This window comes from Homalodisca vitripennis, chromosome 6 (genome assembly GCF_021130785.1).
Source record: "Homalodisca vitripennis isolate AUS2020 chromosome 6, UT_GWSS_2.1, whole genome shotgun sequence".
Lineage (NCBI taxonomy): Eukaryota > Metazoa > Arthropoda > Insecta > Hemiptera > Cicadellidae > Homalodisca > Homalodisca vitripennis.
The window spans coordinates 16,324,027-16,341,081 of NC_060212.1; the positions used below are offsets into that span (position 1 = coordinate 16,324,027).

At 35.0% G+C, this 17,055-nt stretch overlaps 1 protein-coding gene across 1 annotated transcript in view; it reads right to left on the reverse strand.

The window, feature by feature from the left end:
- Window positions 1–1,865: 1,865 nt before the first annotated feature.
- LOC124364149 (protein commissureless 2 homolog) overlaps window positions 1,866–17,055 on the reverse strand; it is a 32,279-nt gene continuing 17,089 nt past the window's right edge. Inside the window, exon 2 of the mRNA XM_046819392.1 lies at window positions 1,866–2,402. Within this exon, the coding sequence (XP_046675348.1) occupies window positions 2,150–2,371 (222 nt within the window). The 5' untranslated portion in view covers window positions 2,372–2,402 and the 3' untranslated portion in view covers window positions 1,866–2,149. The remainder of the gene's footprint in view (window positions 2,403–17,055) is intronic.

Here is a 17,055-nt window from a genome sequence, read left to right on the forward strand (position 1 = left end):
CATAGCTATAATAGCTGGTTTGTCTGAAAAGATATGTCCTTGTGATGGAGACACTGCTTAGCATTTAAAAATACTGTGTGGTTGACATGTGAAGCTTTGATGATAAGTGCTAATTGGCTGCATAGCTATAATAGCTGGTTTGTCTGAAAAGATATGTCCTTGTGATGGAGGCAACGCTTAGCATTTAAAAATACTGTTTCAATGATGTTAAAAGTATTGAAAACTAAAGTCCAGTTAACTGTTTATACTTGATATATATCCCTTGACCAAGGGACAATCTCAGAAAAATTCAAATAAACAAACGTTTTGGTTAACAACTGATTTCTCTTGAAGAGAGCCAAAATTATCTGTAAATCTACCTATTTAGAAATATTACACACACATCCCACGATTCCTGTCTTTGGCAAGCTGTGAGAACAGAGTCGTATGTACAGTTCGATTTTAAGAGATGATGTGTTTATGATAGTCATCATATAACTTCCTATGTATGCTATGTCAACACATTGCTTAGGCATACACAATGAAAATCTTAAGATATATTAAGTACTCATATACAGTAGAAACTCCTCTTAGTCAAAGCGATGTTAAATTGCACCTGGCTGAACTAATGGTGCATATCCGCTTTTGAAGGTAGAGATCGGTTAAAACAAATCAGCTATTAATGACGTCATTATCACTGGCTGCCTACTTTTTGATAATATTATGCTGTCTCCTTACTTAAAGTTATTTTCCCATTATTATTATTATTAGCCTACCAAGATTGCTCTTATTTTTCATGGATAACAGTATGGAATAAGGCGAACTCAGTTACAAAGTCATACATGCAATAAAATTTAGTAAACAAAAGTTAATGAAAAATTTGAAACAAAGATTTGAAATTACGTAAGGCAGTTTATGTTTACTAGAGATATATCCTCACAGGAAGATCGAAATATGTGCAGAAATTGCTTTAACAATGTTTCGACGTAGTGTGGAGAGAAAATTAGAGAATAGAACAAAGAGGCTATTAGTAGATTGGCGCTATACACTGTGCGCTAGAGAAACAGAGAACAACATCTTGTATTAAAAGAGAAAACCACAGCACGTTTGTGGCCAGCCACAAGAATAAATGGCATTGCAGCATGTAGCGTAAGGTTACATAATACACAACCTTCAAAGGTGTCGTATAATTTAATGAACTAGAGAACAGTTTCCAATGTGTTTGAAAGTTTATTTTTACACCCTAATTTTAAACAAATTCCGTAATATCGTTTAATTATACATACATGATATAATGTCCTCTTGTCGGTTTTATCGTGTTGTCGGTTATTTAAGATGTAAGTATATTATAATAGATATATTATAATGATATCAATATTTGCAAGATTTTGAGAAATTAGAATTTTTACAATTTCCTCGCTGTTGCATGAAACACCTTGCCATTTTTAAACGACAGCACATAAAATCTACAAACTGTGCACAATTTTATATTGCTCTCTTAACTGTTTTTATGCCGTAACCGTAACCATCACACTCCTAACCATCATAATTCTAGGTCAATGTGCATGCAATTTTAAAGGTTTATTATTAGAACATAATGTCGCAATCTACTTTATTCGTTACAACAGTTTGGCTGTAGAAATAAGATAAAAATTGAACCTTTAAACGTTCATAAAACACAATTTAAATATGAAATTTGAGTTATTAAATTGAGTATTTTGTTAATTTAAGGCATTAGACACTCTGTATGGTTTTAAATACTCCCACATATATCTAAAAAAGGTTCTTAAAAATCAATAGACATGAAATTTATTTTCTTTTTTTTTACAAAATATACAACTTTAAATATTTGTCTAGACATTTTTCATTAATAAGTTAAAACATTTGATAGAGACGCAAAGGCTGGCTAGCTGCTGTGTTATATAACTGGCTGGTAGTACGTGTTAGGTCAGTTATCCACCTGAGGAGGACATGAGATTGCAGATCCCGAAACGCAGTGTTACTAATTGTTCGCATCACTGAACAAATGTCCGGAAAAATCCTGTCTCCTTTACCTATTTCTAGTAATGTCTACAACGTCTGTTCTTAATGTAGTAAAATATAACCTTGCACTCCTCTACTTTTCCCCTGTCACTTCCAAAGTACGGACAATTTCCTGTCAGAAGTGGAACTAACCTCGAGCCTGCCATTGCCGGAAGGCGTGGTAGAGGAAGCAGGAGAAGAGGCAGCCGATACAGGACAAGACCATAAGCGTGAGAACGATGCCGACCCAGAGGTCAGTGAGGAGGCGATCGTACTCCTCGTCCTCCACAACACTGACCACCACAGCAGCGCCCCCACCAGGGTCCACAGAGGGGGGCATGTGGAGAGCGACATCCTGCACCTCCGTCATAACACTGCGCCAGACTCCATTGTTAGTGGCTCTAGAACAATGTAAAGAGAACATTTTATAACAAATTGAGAGAACTCGTGCATATCTTGATAATCTTTAGTAGTTTTATCCTTACTCAAGTCCAGATTTTTTTTTTTTTTTTTTTTACTAAATCTCTGTGTAACAAATTTGATACAATTGTTATAATTTTATTGTTGTTATTGACGTGTTACTACTATTTTAATATTGGTGTTATTCTGTGTTGAGTTATTATTATAATGAATACCGACATATATATTGTTTCTGATCTACAGTAAAATGAGTTGGTGCACTCAGCAACAAGAAGGAAGAAAAAGTTATTATTGGATTAGCTTACCCAGATAGAGGTTAGTTACACACAACACAATATCACTTGTGTTAATTTCCACAACACAATCACAATTATTAGTTTTCACAACACAGCCGCTTGTGGAAGTTTCAACAAAATATAGGAAAACACAATGTGGATAGGATAGCAAATTGTAAACGGATAGTTTAGTATTTATTTCTGATGAATTGTGTCAGTGAGTACCTAACCAGAATGATGCCGGCTAATGCATGACTGAGTCCGGCACAGTTTGGATGAACCGCTGTCAAAGGCAAAACTGAACTTTGCCCTCTGAACAGGTTGAGCAACCATTGAAAATAAAATCACTGTTAGGCGGCGTTATTCAACAATATTTGGATATTCGTACAAACCTATTAGTTCTGGTTAACGTCAATAGTATTTAAATAAAAACATAAAAATAAAACACCACAATTGGAGGCTTAATTTTATATAATTACTAGCTGTTACCCGCTCCTTTGCACGCAATCTTTAGAACTGAAGTCCTTACATTACTTAGTAAAAGCAATTATGTGCGATTAGCCGTGGGGTAACAGCTAGTTCGTCAATAAAATTTGTAGTATTTTATTACGAAAACTCTTAATTTTCAATAAAATACCAATTACAACCAAATACCCACGGCTTCGCACACGATTTCCTTACAGAAAAATTGGGACATAGGAGACATATTCTTTTGAACGTCGTTATTACCCTTCTGAGATAAATGATAGTCACTGAAAGATACTCCAAGTTCATAATCTATATAAGATTTAAATTTTAAAACAGTCTCAATATGCACCTTTGAAATAACTGGAAATTTTCTCCAATATTGTATGTTTTTTGTATACAATTGAACTATATTAGCCCAGCGTGGACAGGAGTCAAAAAGTCGGAATTCATTAGCGCACATACGATGTAATAAATTATGGCGTCAATGTAATTTTGAAACGAAAATAGGCATATTTTAGGTACAAATTATTACAGTCTAATGATTATGAGCTTCAGATATTAAGCGAAATTGCGTATGGTTTTTATTTTAGGCTTTGCGAGTGTATCACTTCTGGATCGAATTAGTTATATATCTCCGACGCCATGATTGAGCTTGCTTTGTTGTCTCGATTGAGAGAATATGTATGCACGGAGTTTCTGAGAACCATACTTCTGTAAAAAAAACAACTAAAGTTGGTTTTAATAACACTCTTTATATTTGTAGCCAACGTAAGATAGTAATTTTAATATCTGCATTGCTCTTTCTGATCAAGCACGAGCATGGTTTATATTAGATAAATATTTGCAGTTAAAGGTGAATTTTTTACGTAAAAAATTTTAATTGTATAATCTGGATAGTAAAGCCTATGCTTAACACTGATTGCAGAAACAGTTTTGAAACAAAATTTGCTGTTTCTCTTGCTTACTCTATGCTTTCAAACTATAAGTGTAAAGAAATTTAAAATCGTAATTAAAATGATATAAACATATATTTCTTTTGTCGCATTATATATGTTTACAAAGAACAGCTGATTAAATTTGAAAAGGCTCTTTCACTTAGTAACATATGTTTGCTTGCAATGCATTTCTTACGGGTATTTCTGTAATTTTTAGAGACCAGTGGGGCGGAATCCTGAATCGGGAACGGGATGAAAAGTATTTTCCTTCTCCAGTTTCTTAGCTACCTCCCTACCAATTTTCAGCCAAATCGGTTTCAGGCCGTTCTTGACTTATAAATAGTGTAACTAACACGACTTTCTTTTATATATATATATATAGACTAGCAGTTACCCACGGCTTCGCACGCGATTTCCTACAGAGAAATTGGGACATAGGAGGCATATTTCTTTTGATCGTCGTTTATTACCCTTCTGAGATAAATGGTAGTCCACTGAAAAGATACTCCAAGCTCATGTTAAAGATTTAAATTTTAAAACAGTCTCAATATGCACCTGTGAAATAACTGGAAGTTTTCTCCAATATTCTACGATTTTTGTATATAATTGATCTATATTTAGCCCAGCGTGGACAGGAGTCAAACAGTCGAACTCATTAGCGCACATACTCGATGTAATAAATGATGGCGGTCAATGTAATTTTGAAACAAAAATAGGCATATTGTAGGTACATATTATTACAGTCTAATGATTATGAGCTTCAGATGTTAAGCGAAATTGCGTATGGTTTTTATTTTAGGCTTTGCGCGTGTATCACTTCTGGATCGAATTAGTTATAATCTCCGATGCCATGATTGAGGTTGCTTTGTTGTCTCGATCGAGAGAATAATGTACGCACGGAGTTCTGAGAACCACTTAAAATTATGTAAACATATATTTCTTTTGTCGCATTATATATGTTTACAAAGAACAGCTGATTAAATTTAAATAGGCTCTTTCACTTAATAACATATGTTTGCTGCAATGCATTTCTTACGGGTATTTCCGTAACTTTTAGAGACCAGTGGGGCGGAATCCTGAATCGGGAACGGGATAAAAAGTATCCTATGTTCTTCTCCCAGTCCTTAGCTACCTCTCTACCAATTTTCATCCAAATCGGTTCAGTCGTTCTTGAGTTATAAATAGTGTAACTAACACGACTTTCTTTTATATAAATAGACTAGCTGACCCAGCGAACTTTGTTCCGCCTTAAAGGCAATATCACATGATCACATTTTGTACTTTTTAAATTAGGATAATTGTAAATAAAAAAATATAAATATTCAATGATTCTTTATTTGCCATTTATTGTAGCACCTTGTGATAAACCATTTTTTTGTTTTTTTTTATTAGGCGCGAAAAAAATAACGCGGAAGGTCTTCCGACCTGTGAACATGCCACATATAATGGACCAGGGGAAAAAACATGGATGTTCGAGATTAAGACCACAAACTTTTAACGATTGGCCTTGTAAACTTATTTACAGTCATGGCGAATGCAAGACGGATCAGAAATTGAAGTCGATTAAATTGAAATGGCATGTCGGTTGGGATCATCGGGATACTCGGAATGACAACTTCCTCACCTTTGAATTTTCCTTTGAGTATTGTGGCGTAAATAAAATTGTTCATCAATTTACTTACCACCAAATGTGTTCCGTTGCACAGTTTTGGCTGGTTTAAGTTTTTAAGCATGATTACAACAACCAAACTTTAGTTGTAAATTGTGCTGTGGTAAGCCAGGTACATCCAAGGAGTTTAAAAATTCAATTGGATAGTTGGTGGCATCACCTTCATTTGCTACACAGTCAATAGATTTGATAGAATGCAGTGTACCAATGATCTCATTCTGAATTATGTAGTTTTAAGTCATCTACATCTTTATTCTTAGCTACCAAAATTGCTCGCTCACTCAACCATTCATTATTTTTTGAGGTTAGTAATGATGTTTGGGAATACTTTGTTAATGAGTTCGTCTTTCGATGAGACAAAGTTATAGAAATTCGGAGGAAATGAAATCAATCCGCTCGATTCGTCGACAGGTACTCGACGATTACCGATAGTCAGCAATTGCTCCAGAGAAATCTTCAGCAGATGTATCGTTCAAACAATGCAACTCTCATGTTTGTTGTCAGCTGAAGTTTCTTAACATAGATTCGATGATTTGAGGCAAGCGTTTATCTCGTCGGCAGCAGTCGATCTAGGAATTACTGGCAATGTTTGGCGGAAATCGCCAGGCAGTAAAATCATTGAGCCTCCAAAACATCTCGAGTCATTATGTAGATCTTGCAATGTTCGGTAGAGTGCTTCCAATGCACGTTTATGCGCGATTGTGCATTCGTCCCCAGATGATGATCTTCGATTCTGATAAAACTTTGGCCATAGCGGAGTGCCATATTGCATGTTGGTTTTTCAATATATTTCCAGATTTAACGGCAATTTTAATGCAGAATGTGTCGTACGACATCCTTTTAGTAATGTGGCTGCTATTCCAGAAGAAGCAACTGCAACCGCAGTGTTGGATCTTGCACGAACAGTGGCTAAAATTACTGACATGAGGAATGTCTTACCAGTTCCACCAGGGGCATCCAGAAATAGAAACCACCATTTCCATCATCAGTTGCCTTCATTAATTGTTCATAAACTTCCATTTGTTGGGGATTCATCAGGGGTACATTCGTTTGAACTTCTAAATCTAATTCCTGGTGATCCATATTTACGTTTCCGTTCCAATTCTCGATTAAATGCGTCATTCATTTCACAATTTTGGCACTGGCATTCCTAACCTGACTAATAAACTACCGCATATGAGATAGCACATGTCTTCAATCAAAAGCAAGGCCCTATTATGTATCTCCTAATTCATTTCAAGATTGGGATTTCTTGAATTGACACGAATTTGATGTAAAATATCTTCTGCCATATTATCCTTGTATTTGTGCCATAGGTTAGATGGGTTCGATGGAAAGCATGTCGAAATGATGATAGCAAATAATGTAAATCCTGACTTGGAGATGCAGAGATAATTTGCTTTTCAATTGTAAAAAATTAAAATTTGAATTGTATTATCTGGATAGTAAAAGTCTATGTTTTAACAGTGATTGCAGAAACAGTTGAAACAAAATTTGCTGTTTCTCTTAAGCTTACTCTATGCTTTCAAACTACAAGTGTAAAGAAATGTAAAATAGTAATTAAATGATATAAACATATGTTTCTTTTGTCGCATTATACATGTTTACAAAGAACAGCTGATTAAATTTGAAAAGGCTCTTTCACTTAATAACATATGTTTGCTGCAATGCATTTCTTACGGGTATTTCTGTAACTTTTAGAGACCAGTGGGGCGGAATCCTGAATCGGGAACGGGATAAAAAGTATCCTATGTTCTTATCCCAGTCTTAGCTACCTCCCTACCAATTTTCAGCCAAAATCGGATCAGGCGTTCTTGACTTATAAATAGTGTAACTAACCACGACTTTCTTTTATATATATATATAGATTTAAGTTGCTGGACTCTAGATTAAGTGTCTAACTATTAAATTATATCACTGGCCACACTACTGGTAATAGTTGTCAGTAAATTTCAAAGAAGTTATTGTGAATTACACTTCGTAAATTATTGATGGAATATGTTATTATATAGCTCTTTCTTTTATATTTGAAATTAAATTCTGATGAATATTTTTTATGTTACCTTTATTTATTATGATTTGATATATCTCTTTTTAATATTTTCTCGTAAGTATGTACATACAAAGTGTGTTTCACGATAGGGGACAATACAAGCGAAAAATATGTTTAATGTTCTGTTTTAATTAAAATTAGCTGTAAATGATATTAAAATAACCTTTTTCAATCAGCACTTAGACCAAGTATCATTTCAATGTGTACTACACAATAAAAAGTCAACCACTATTATTTAAAAGAACCACGATAAACAACACAATTTACTGGAGTCGTACTTTGTGGCAGAGTGGGTAGCGTCTCAGCCTATCATCCCAGGGATCTGGGTTCGAATCTCGGTTAGGGCATGGTACTTTTGTACGACAAACATTTAAAATTTGGACCTAATCTGAAGTAAGTTAATGAATGGTTCAAGGCTAGACCTACAGACCATACAAAATTATTAGATATTATGTGAGAAATATAAATAACAATAACAAAATCTACAGCCATAACTCCAAAAGTCTTTATCTGGCATAAATAGGCCGATGCCCGAGTATACAATAATAAGCACGAGAACTAGGACAAGAACTTCTGTACAATGCATCAAGGAAGCACCCAGATCAGTGTTTCCCCCTATTGTAAACAGTCCCCTATTCAGATTTTCACTGCTGCTCTCTACATTGAAGGACGTGTTGAAAGCGGCCGGAACCAGGAAAGAGATGAAAAGTCATGGCAAGCGAGGTGGGAAATCCGCTTTGTAATGACTTCAAGGAAATTCCTGGTGACTGGCGAGTTTTTCTCGAGACCGATGACCCTGCGAGTCTGTCACATACGCGAAATGCGGCGGCGTCCCGAGGCGTCTGCGGCAGTGGGGGAATGACGACACAAGTGGTAATGTTATGTGTAACCTTGTAATGCCCAATGATTTCCAAGCCGATTTACGTCCGAACGTCATATGTAAATGTAGTCCATTGTTTGTGACATTATTTCCTTCGTATTGTGTATTCACGAATTAATACATTGTGAACTTTAAATCCACATCAGGTCCTACCACACAAAGGTGGTTTCATTAATGGATGACGCAATAGTTTAAGTACAAATAAAATGAGGAAAATTCTAAGTTTAGTATTCTACAGACGTATGGCGATAACATGAACTTGAATGACTATATTGGCTGAGCGTTAGCGAAGCCTATTACTCGAGGATCTGGAAAAATTAATTTCTGTCTATCTTTACGATATCTCCACAACGATCTCACCTATTGACTTGAATAGTGTATGAAGCTTAATTTCTACATGAAAAAACATTGAGTTCGATGATGGTGCACGTCACCAATAGTAATAATGTTCAGGCAATGAGGTGGAAGGTGCAAGATTTGTAATGGCCTGCGATGAGTAATTCTTGCCGGAAAGCCGTGGAAAACTCCACACTTAAAATCTAATAATAAACTCAATTGAGTTATGGACGTTTGTTAATGATTACATGCAATTATATCTTTATGAATGTCGTTGTCTTTACATGTCTTCACACAGTACGCAAAAGTATGCCATAAAACAGTAATTATGGAATTATTCAGGACCAAAATAGAACAAAGAAACTGGAATTTTGTAAAGAATGAAAGCGACTAATGAGCAATAAAAGTTGAGTTACCTAAAGTATAAAGGCAAAAATTTAACAATTAAAGTTTAGGGCGCGATAGTTCGGAGGTACCTAAAGGGCATATACACTTCATTCATCAGAACAATCTCAGCCTAACTCAGAGTTAATCAAAATCAAGTTGCTGCAACCACTTAGATTTCAACACATAACTTTGCTTTGATGGGAAGGGTTGATCCAATGCGAATGTTGAGTTCAGCTATATTTCATACTCCGCTTGGAGCAGTTTATGAAGTGTGACTCTGTCACAGACTTGACTCCTGGAATCTGGAGTGCACGTTCGACTGAAGGGATCCCAAAAAAAGGGAAGATTAAAACGAACTTTTTCATCATTCGTACTGAATCAACCTTTCTCACCAATACCTCGTTATGGGGAGAAAACTTAGTTGCTCCACCTTTCGTTAGTCGAATCTAGAACGTAGTGCACTAATTGTGCACCTAAAGAGACAATAAGAACACCTCTTCATCTAGATTATACTTGATTTTGTAGTCTAGGCGGCTCGCAAAGAGTATTGAGCTTCTTCGTCGCCGACTTTTTTTGGATCTTTTCAGTCGGACATGAACTCCAGATTCCAGGAGTCAAGTCTTTGACAGGTTTCAGACACTGCACTGATCGGAAGGTGAACTGGATGTGTTTAAATCTTACAGAAGCCTTCCCTTTTACATGGGACCGATACTGTTATGTTTGTTAATTGTTTGAACAATTCAAACTGACATCATGCTGGTCTTCAGAGGGCTGACTATTCTACTATACTATACAAGTATATTCTCAAATTTTATTATTTAGAAAAGGGCCAATTATGCACTTTTCAAGAGCATTCCGAGCTTATGGAATTAGACGGGCGATAGTGAAAATTTGTGGCTCTTAAAGACCTATCCGTCAAGTTATCATTTTACTCACGAGCCGCTCTTTAACACTCACTGGATAGCCCAGATGTGAACCGTGGCTTAGGAATATTCAGCGTTCTAGGGGTTCAAAATTTGGATTTTTCCTTTCTGCTGCTTAAAGGAATCACAACTAGGCTTCTCCAAATTTGGGTTTTCGTAACGCCCACCAAGGCTTCAGAATGGCTGTGAGGCCAATTAGTCAATATTACTTGTGTGAATATGGTACATTAATAGCATTAGTGGCATAACTGCACAACTAGTGTGTGTATTTTTAGGGAAATTAAAAATATTCCTAGCATTTAAAGCTTGAGAAAATGTTAATTATATATTCGATTTAATACTTTAGTACTTTTGAAGCCCGTAACAGAATCCTTACCTAACAAAAGCTTTATTGTGTTAAAGTAGATTGTATATAGTTGTGGTACTCATTAGAGTTTACAGTTGGAAATAATTCTAATTTCATCCGTGCCGGTGTGATGTGTGATTGTGTTTTCTCGTACTCGTGACTTGTGCTCGGGACTTGCATTCTCTGCAGTGAACACGCATGGACTGGACTCCAAGCAGCTTTTGGGTAAGTTTGAACCCTTCTTTTCTGCTTTCTATTATTTATTTTTGTATGCACTAATACCTCCCCCACCTGACGAAGAGGGTAGATTCCAATCCTCGAAACGTTGTGTTATGCCTTTTGTAACCATAACGATGACAAATGTCCGAAACCCTGTTATCCTGTCAAACGTCCCATCGTCAATAACAAACTTTGAACAAAGAATTCTAATTTAGTAACTCGAAGCCCGACCTGACATTCTGCCAGACGATGATCGGCTCAAGCGTGAGATCATGCCAACTGCGTTGTAAGTCAAGGTCATACTTTACTGGCCTCCAGACCGAAGAAAGAAACACTGGACATTTTCATTTACGGTCCGTTACAGAAGCTGAAGCACAACCAAATCCTTTTATTGGTAATAATACTGATAACAATGGACCAATAGGAATAGAAGGAGGGAAAGGGAAAGAAGCCGTAACAGTAGGATGAAAAACTGGCATTAACTAAAAAAGTGCAATATTGGAGGAAGAGATGACGCACAGCGAAGGATATGCTCTACTTTTTCTTCTTGTGGGTCAGAGTAGGCGTAAGTATTATTTTTGAAATCACGTTAATGTGATATCTAATGCTAATGTACAATATACGTATATTACGAAAATTAAAAGAATTCCCGGATTTTTGTACGTGGATTTTATGTATCTAAAACTACCGTTTTATACACAAATTTCAAATCAATCGAAAGCTCTTAAACTTTAGATGTGCCTTCTTTGGCTACATATATACAGAGTTCTGGCCCTCGGGCTTCCCAAGTTCCAAAGTTAATCTTATGAGAGTACTTTTGTTTCGTTAAAAATAACTGATTAGTAAAAAACACCTTTCTCAGGCAGTTGTTCTTGGAAGATTTGTCTGCCAGGCAGATTTTATTCAGACAATCGGCCTTTTAGTTAGGCCGAAAAGAAAGTTGTTGAAGAAAATGGCATGAATTTCTTTTACTATAACCATGTATTTTAAATATGGAGAGAATGTCGCATTTTACTAATAAAAACTGTTTTCCCGAAGAAAAAGTTTATTGAAATAAATTTTCTAATAGTTATAGTATTTATTTGAAAATGACGTTTTCCTAACACGAATATCATTAAATACATATCACTCCCTAAAAATCATGGTAGTATGGTAAGCTATAGTATGGTAAATTTTTGTCATTAGCAGCTTTAATTTGGATCTGATTAGAACGGTTCCTAATTTAAATGCGTATAATTTCTGATAGAGTGGTAAATATTCGTAATAATGTCTGATACTTTTTCTATTAAGTTATCAAAAAAGCTATGACTTGAAAATAGAAAAACGATTCCAACAAAAACTCCAATGCTCCTCCACCTTAGAAGATGTTAAATGGAAGTTAGGATGAAGATCAATTCAGAGCAAAGTATCCGGTCCATCAGACCATTCGCTCAATTTACTGCTTTGTAATCCGATTCTTCTCGTATAACAAGAAGACTTCCGGTCCATCAGACCATTCGCTCAATTTACTGCTTTGTAATCCGATTCTTCTCGTATAACAAGAAGACTTCCGGTCCATCAGACCATTCGCTCAATTTACTGCTTTGTAATCCGATTCTTCTCGTATAACAAGAAGACTTGAGCTCAACATAGTACTCTTAATGAAGCTGCCAAGGTGACACGGAGAGTTATTACGCTGCTCTACGGTAAGTGAGCTTAAACATTATACTTCTCTGTTTATTGGTTACGCGCTAACCACAGGTGTGAACAAGCACCGGCTTATGTAACACTTCCGTGTGTTTGTCAAGTAATGAGACTTTGCATTTTAAAAATAGCAGGCTGACCAACAATTAGTTACATCATTCTCTCACTATCGTATATTATATTCCAAGTAATTACTGCTTACACGACAATTACTGGGTATCACTTCTTTTTGTATAATTCTTCACGGATAAACTCAGTTATATCTAAGAAAGTTTAATTTTACACAATCAGAGTAGTTAAGGATATAGTTGGTGCTGTAAAGGCACTTTCTCTAATGAGTTCAAGAGAAGTATAAAATTTACGCCTAAAGAAGAAAGATTAAAATCAAGAGAGCAAGGAATTCTTGATTTGAGTAGGAAAAGGATTGGATCGGCAAAGAGAGGTTACGTTTAGATAGCCAATTCTTTGTTTGAAGTTTATTTTTGACAATGGAAGGATCGTGACGGAAACAGGATTTTCCGAACATTTGCCATCGTTCAGTTAAAAACGTCTTGTTTGGTCATTTTGTTTCTGCCGTGACGATCGCTATTTGCTATTGGCCTCTGGTCAGTCGTAGGTGGTTGGTCGACGAATGCAGATATATTGCGACCTGTATCCTATAGTCCAGTTTTAATAATTAGTGTTGTTTCGTTTTTTTTTTTTTTTATTAAAACATGTTTTAGAGTTAGTGAAGTTGACACACAACACGGTGGTTGCAGTACCTGACTTACGAGTGTCACAACGCTCTGGTATGATTTGTTTATTTTGACCTAGTTTGTAATGATGTGTTAGGTTAGTTATTTACCTGAAAAAGAGATCAAATTGCAGATCTCGAAACGTAGATAGCCAACTTGAAGTGAATGGAAGGTCCTACCACGTGAACTATAATTTCGTTCTTTAGCGGATTATTTATCTGTTGGCTTAATTTTCACATCACGTCAGGCTAGACTTAGATAATTATTTGTTAGCATACAAAAATGTCATGGACTGATCAGGATTCGAACTCGGGTCTCTGGGGTGTCAAGTCAAGACGTTAACCACACTGCTACCAGGGACGACACGATCAGTGTGTGTATTAAGAGTGTTATGTGAGATAAACCAAAAGAAGATAAGCTTAAAAGAAAATAATTTGCTATTTATAGAATTGAAACTTGTATAAGTAAGAGATGTTTCTAAATCATAATATAAAATCAAGTAAAATACAATTTTCGCCAATTTAAAATCCCTTTACGGTTTTTGACGTAATATTACTTAATATTCTGTAAAAGGATTCTACTGACGTAATATTACGCATATTTATATTTTTCCTGTCTTACTCTGTTTTTTTTGCCGTAATATTGCGCAAGAAGCGTTTATATGATAAATGTGCGTCGCAAAAATAGTTTTCTACCTGATGACGGCACTCTCTTGGTCCTCTGTCATGAGAGTTTTTTTACCTTGGTGAGTTCACTGTAGTCACACGCGGTAGACAGCTACCGCGTGTTGTTACATGTCATTGTATGGTCATTTCATGGTATTTTATGGTTATTTTTAGTGTTTACTTTACCAGGAAAATATTTGACGCATAGACGACTGGCTGCGATTGCGGGACGTTGACACGAACATGAACCATGTAAGAACGCTACTTCTGTAATAATACCAATTAGTTAAAAAATAGGACAGTACAGTTGTGAGTAGGAAACAGGTTGTAGACAAAGCTAAACGACATGTTTTGTGATATGTGGAACACATGTGATAATGGAACAAACAATGTAGCACTAACTGCACCTTTGTTGATACATATTCTCTCGTACACATACTTATACTTGTTGAACGTATTGTCGAAGTAGTTGATAACCTAACAGTCGAGTTCTAAAAACAAACTATATTTCAGCATTCACTGATCGAATGTCTGTACCGGATAAAAATACATTTAAAATCTATTTCTATAAATGAATTAGATTTACAATGTAATTCTCGCTTATAAATAAATTCAAAATAAAATTTATAATAGCGTCTTATGTGTTGTCATTGTAGTAATATAATAACACAATTTTGTAAACTTGACGCTAGATGTTAAATTAAATTAAGTAAATTAAAAGTACACTCCCTGCTGGTATTAAGCTATAGAGAAAGAAAACTATAAACTTGAATGAACTGTCAAAGCTTGATGAATAAATACTAAAAATATAGAGAAATAAGACGATGGAAAATTATATTTTATTTAATGAAGTAAACCGGAAGATGTAAAAAATATGGATAAACAAGTATATTTTAATGTAGAATTGACTCCTTGAATGGACGTTATGTAAGTTTTTCTGAGATCCAAAGAAAGTCGGTGATAAAAACGAACCCAGACTACAAGATACTATAGTGTCATCTAGGTGAAGTGGAAGTTTCATTGCCTCATCAGTTGCACAACTGTAAAAATCTTAAGATAAGAGAAACGATGGAATAACTGAGAAAGAACATAATTTCAACAAAGAAGTTAAAAATTATAAAATAGCCTTTTCTGTAAGTTATGATTATCTGATTATTATGAGGGCGTGTGTGTAAATTATGGCTCTATCTGTGACAAAGAAGTCATATTGATAACTGCTTTCCCATATTGGTAGTTGATTAGTTAAGTTGTAGCTAACAATGTTGCAGCTCCAATCAACTTTAAGAACAGACAAGTTTTATTGGCTGTTTTAGTTTGAAATCTGCCGACTGAAAATAGACTCTTCAGCAAGAATTTAAATGATTAAGTACGAAATTTTTTCGCTAAAAAGTGGATATAAGATATGCCACTAGCAGCGCAAACCTAAGAACTATATTTGTATGAATAGCAATAAAAGAGGATCAAAAGATGATCCTTATGGTAGTCCAAACTTTAAAGATATAATTTTTGATTAGGTGAAATTGTACTGCACTTTTTGTATTGCATTACTTAGGTATGATATCATTATTGTAACAGGATGATTGAAATGATACCTTTGAAAAATAGTTTGCTAAAATTGTGCCCGTGTCAATTATTTAACGCGATGTAATTTTAAATTGTTTGATACGCGGCCTAATTTTTTTCCGCCAATTTCAGTCCACTAAATATAAAGGTGGGAATTACGAATCTGGGAATTTTCCTCTACTGAAGATCACAAAAATTGGGTTATACAACGACCGAAAACTCGACTGTATAAATAAATGCTTCGATATAGCATTCACGTTTTGATAACATTGAGAAAACGTGAGTCAATTCAGTATCCGCATATGGTGTGGCAAGTTGTCTCCTGGCTTGTTTCGTTACTTTAGTCCAATAACTATGAAGTCACACGTGTTAGTCACACGTTGTTAAAGTTTATGAATGATTAAATTTGTTAATTTTAACTGTGTGAGTCTTTCCTGTGATATTACTGTTTTTAAGTAACCATTCAAAATTTATTCTAGGTCTTCAATGAAAAATGTTGTTCATAAAATTTTCATTTTATTTTGTTTTCTTATAGAATACTCTATATTTTATGATTATTCTTGATAAGAAGAGTAATTTACAGACTTTTTTATTCTTGGAATTATTGTTCTGATATTTCCGCTAATAACGGAGTTATTAGAACTCAATGTTGAGATTCCTTATCGAGTTTTAATATTGAGAAAAAACGCATTTCAGTATAGGGGTCCATTTTAATATTATAAACTGCAACTTATCATCTTAAATTCGAAAATTTTCTGTTGTTTTAATATATTTGTAATTGAATCGGTGAGATGTAATAGGATAAACATTCCATTTTTTCTGAAATTAAAACTGAGATAAGCCATTGTTTTTGGTCTAACAAGGTCTATCAAGTGAGAAGAAGAACAATAATATTCCTCCACAATAAACGTTGCTATGGAATCATCTTTTTTCAACTGAGATGTAAAATGGATAACTTTCCTGGAATGTTATCTTTTTTAAATCTCATATGAGAAGCAGTTTCATTATTGAGATGTAAAAGGATAACATTCCAATGTAGGTGTGTTTTGCATTGTATAACTTATTCATTAGCATTGCATTTAATTTTGTTGTAGGTCTTTGTTTAAATAATTGTATCAGCTGTTAGTAGCTGAACTGCAGATCACTTGTTTTATTTTGCCTCATTGGAGCTTGTGAGTTTACCAGCAAAGTAAGGTTTAATGCTAAGTCGTTGGATTAGTTCTAGTGTTGTTTTTATCATTATTTGTTTTAATTTTGATAAGTGAACTTGGTGATATGGCTGACTCAGACTCTGGGACTGAAGATAGTTCATTGAAAAGAAGAGGGAGTGGGAATATACGTAATGCAGAGAAAAAGGCAAGAAGGGAAGGGCAAGAGTTTGTCACTTTCTACAGGTAAACTGATTAACTAGTCTACTTAATAAGGGGGTGAATTGCCCAACGACAAAAGAGGATTTCATTGGTAATCAACCTAGAAAATCAGATGACATCCTAATGAA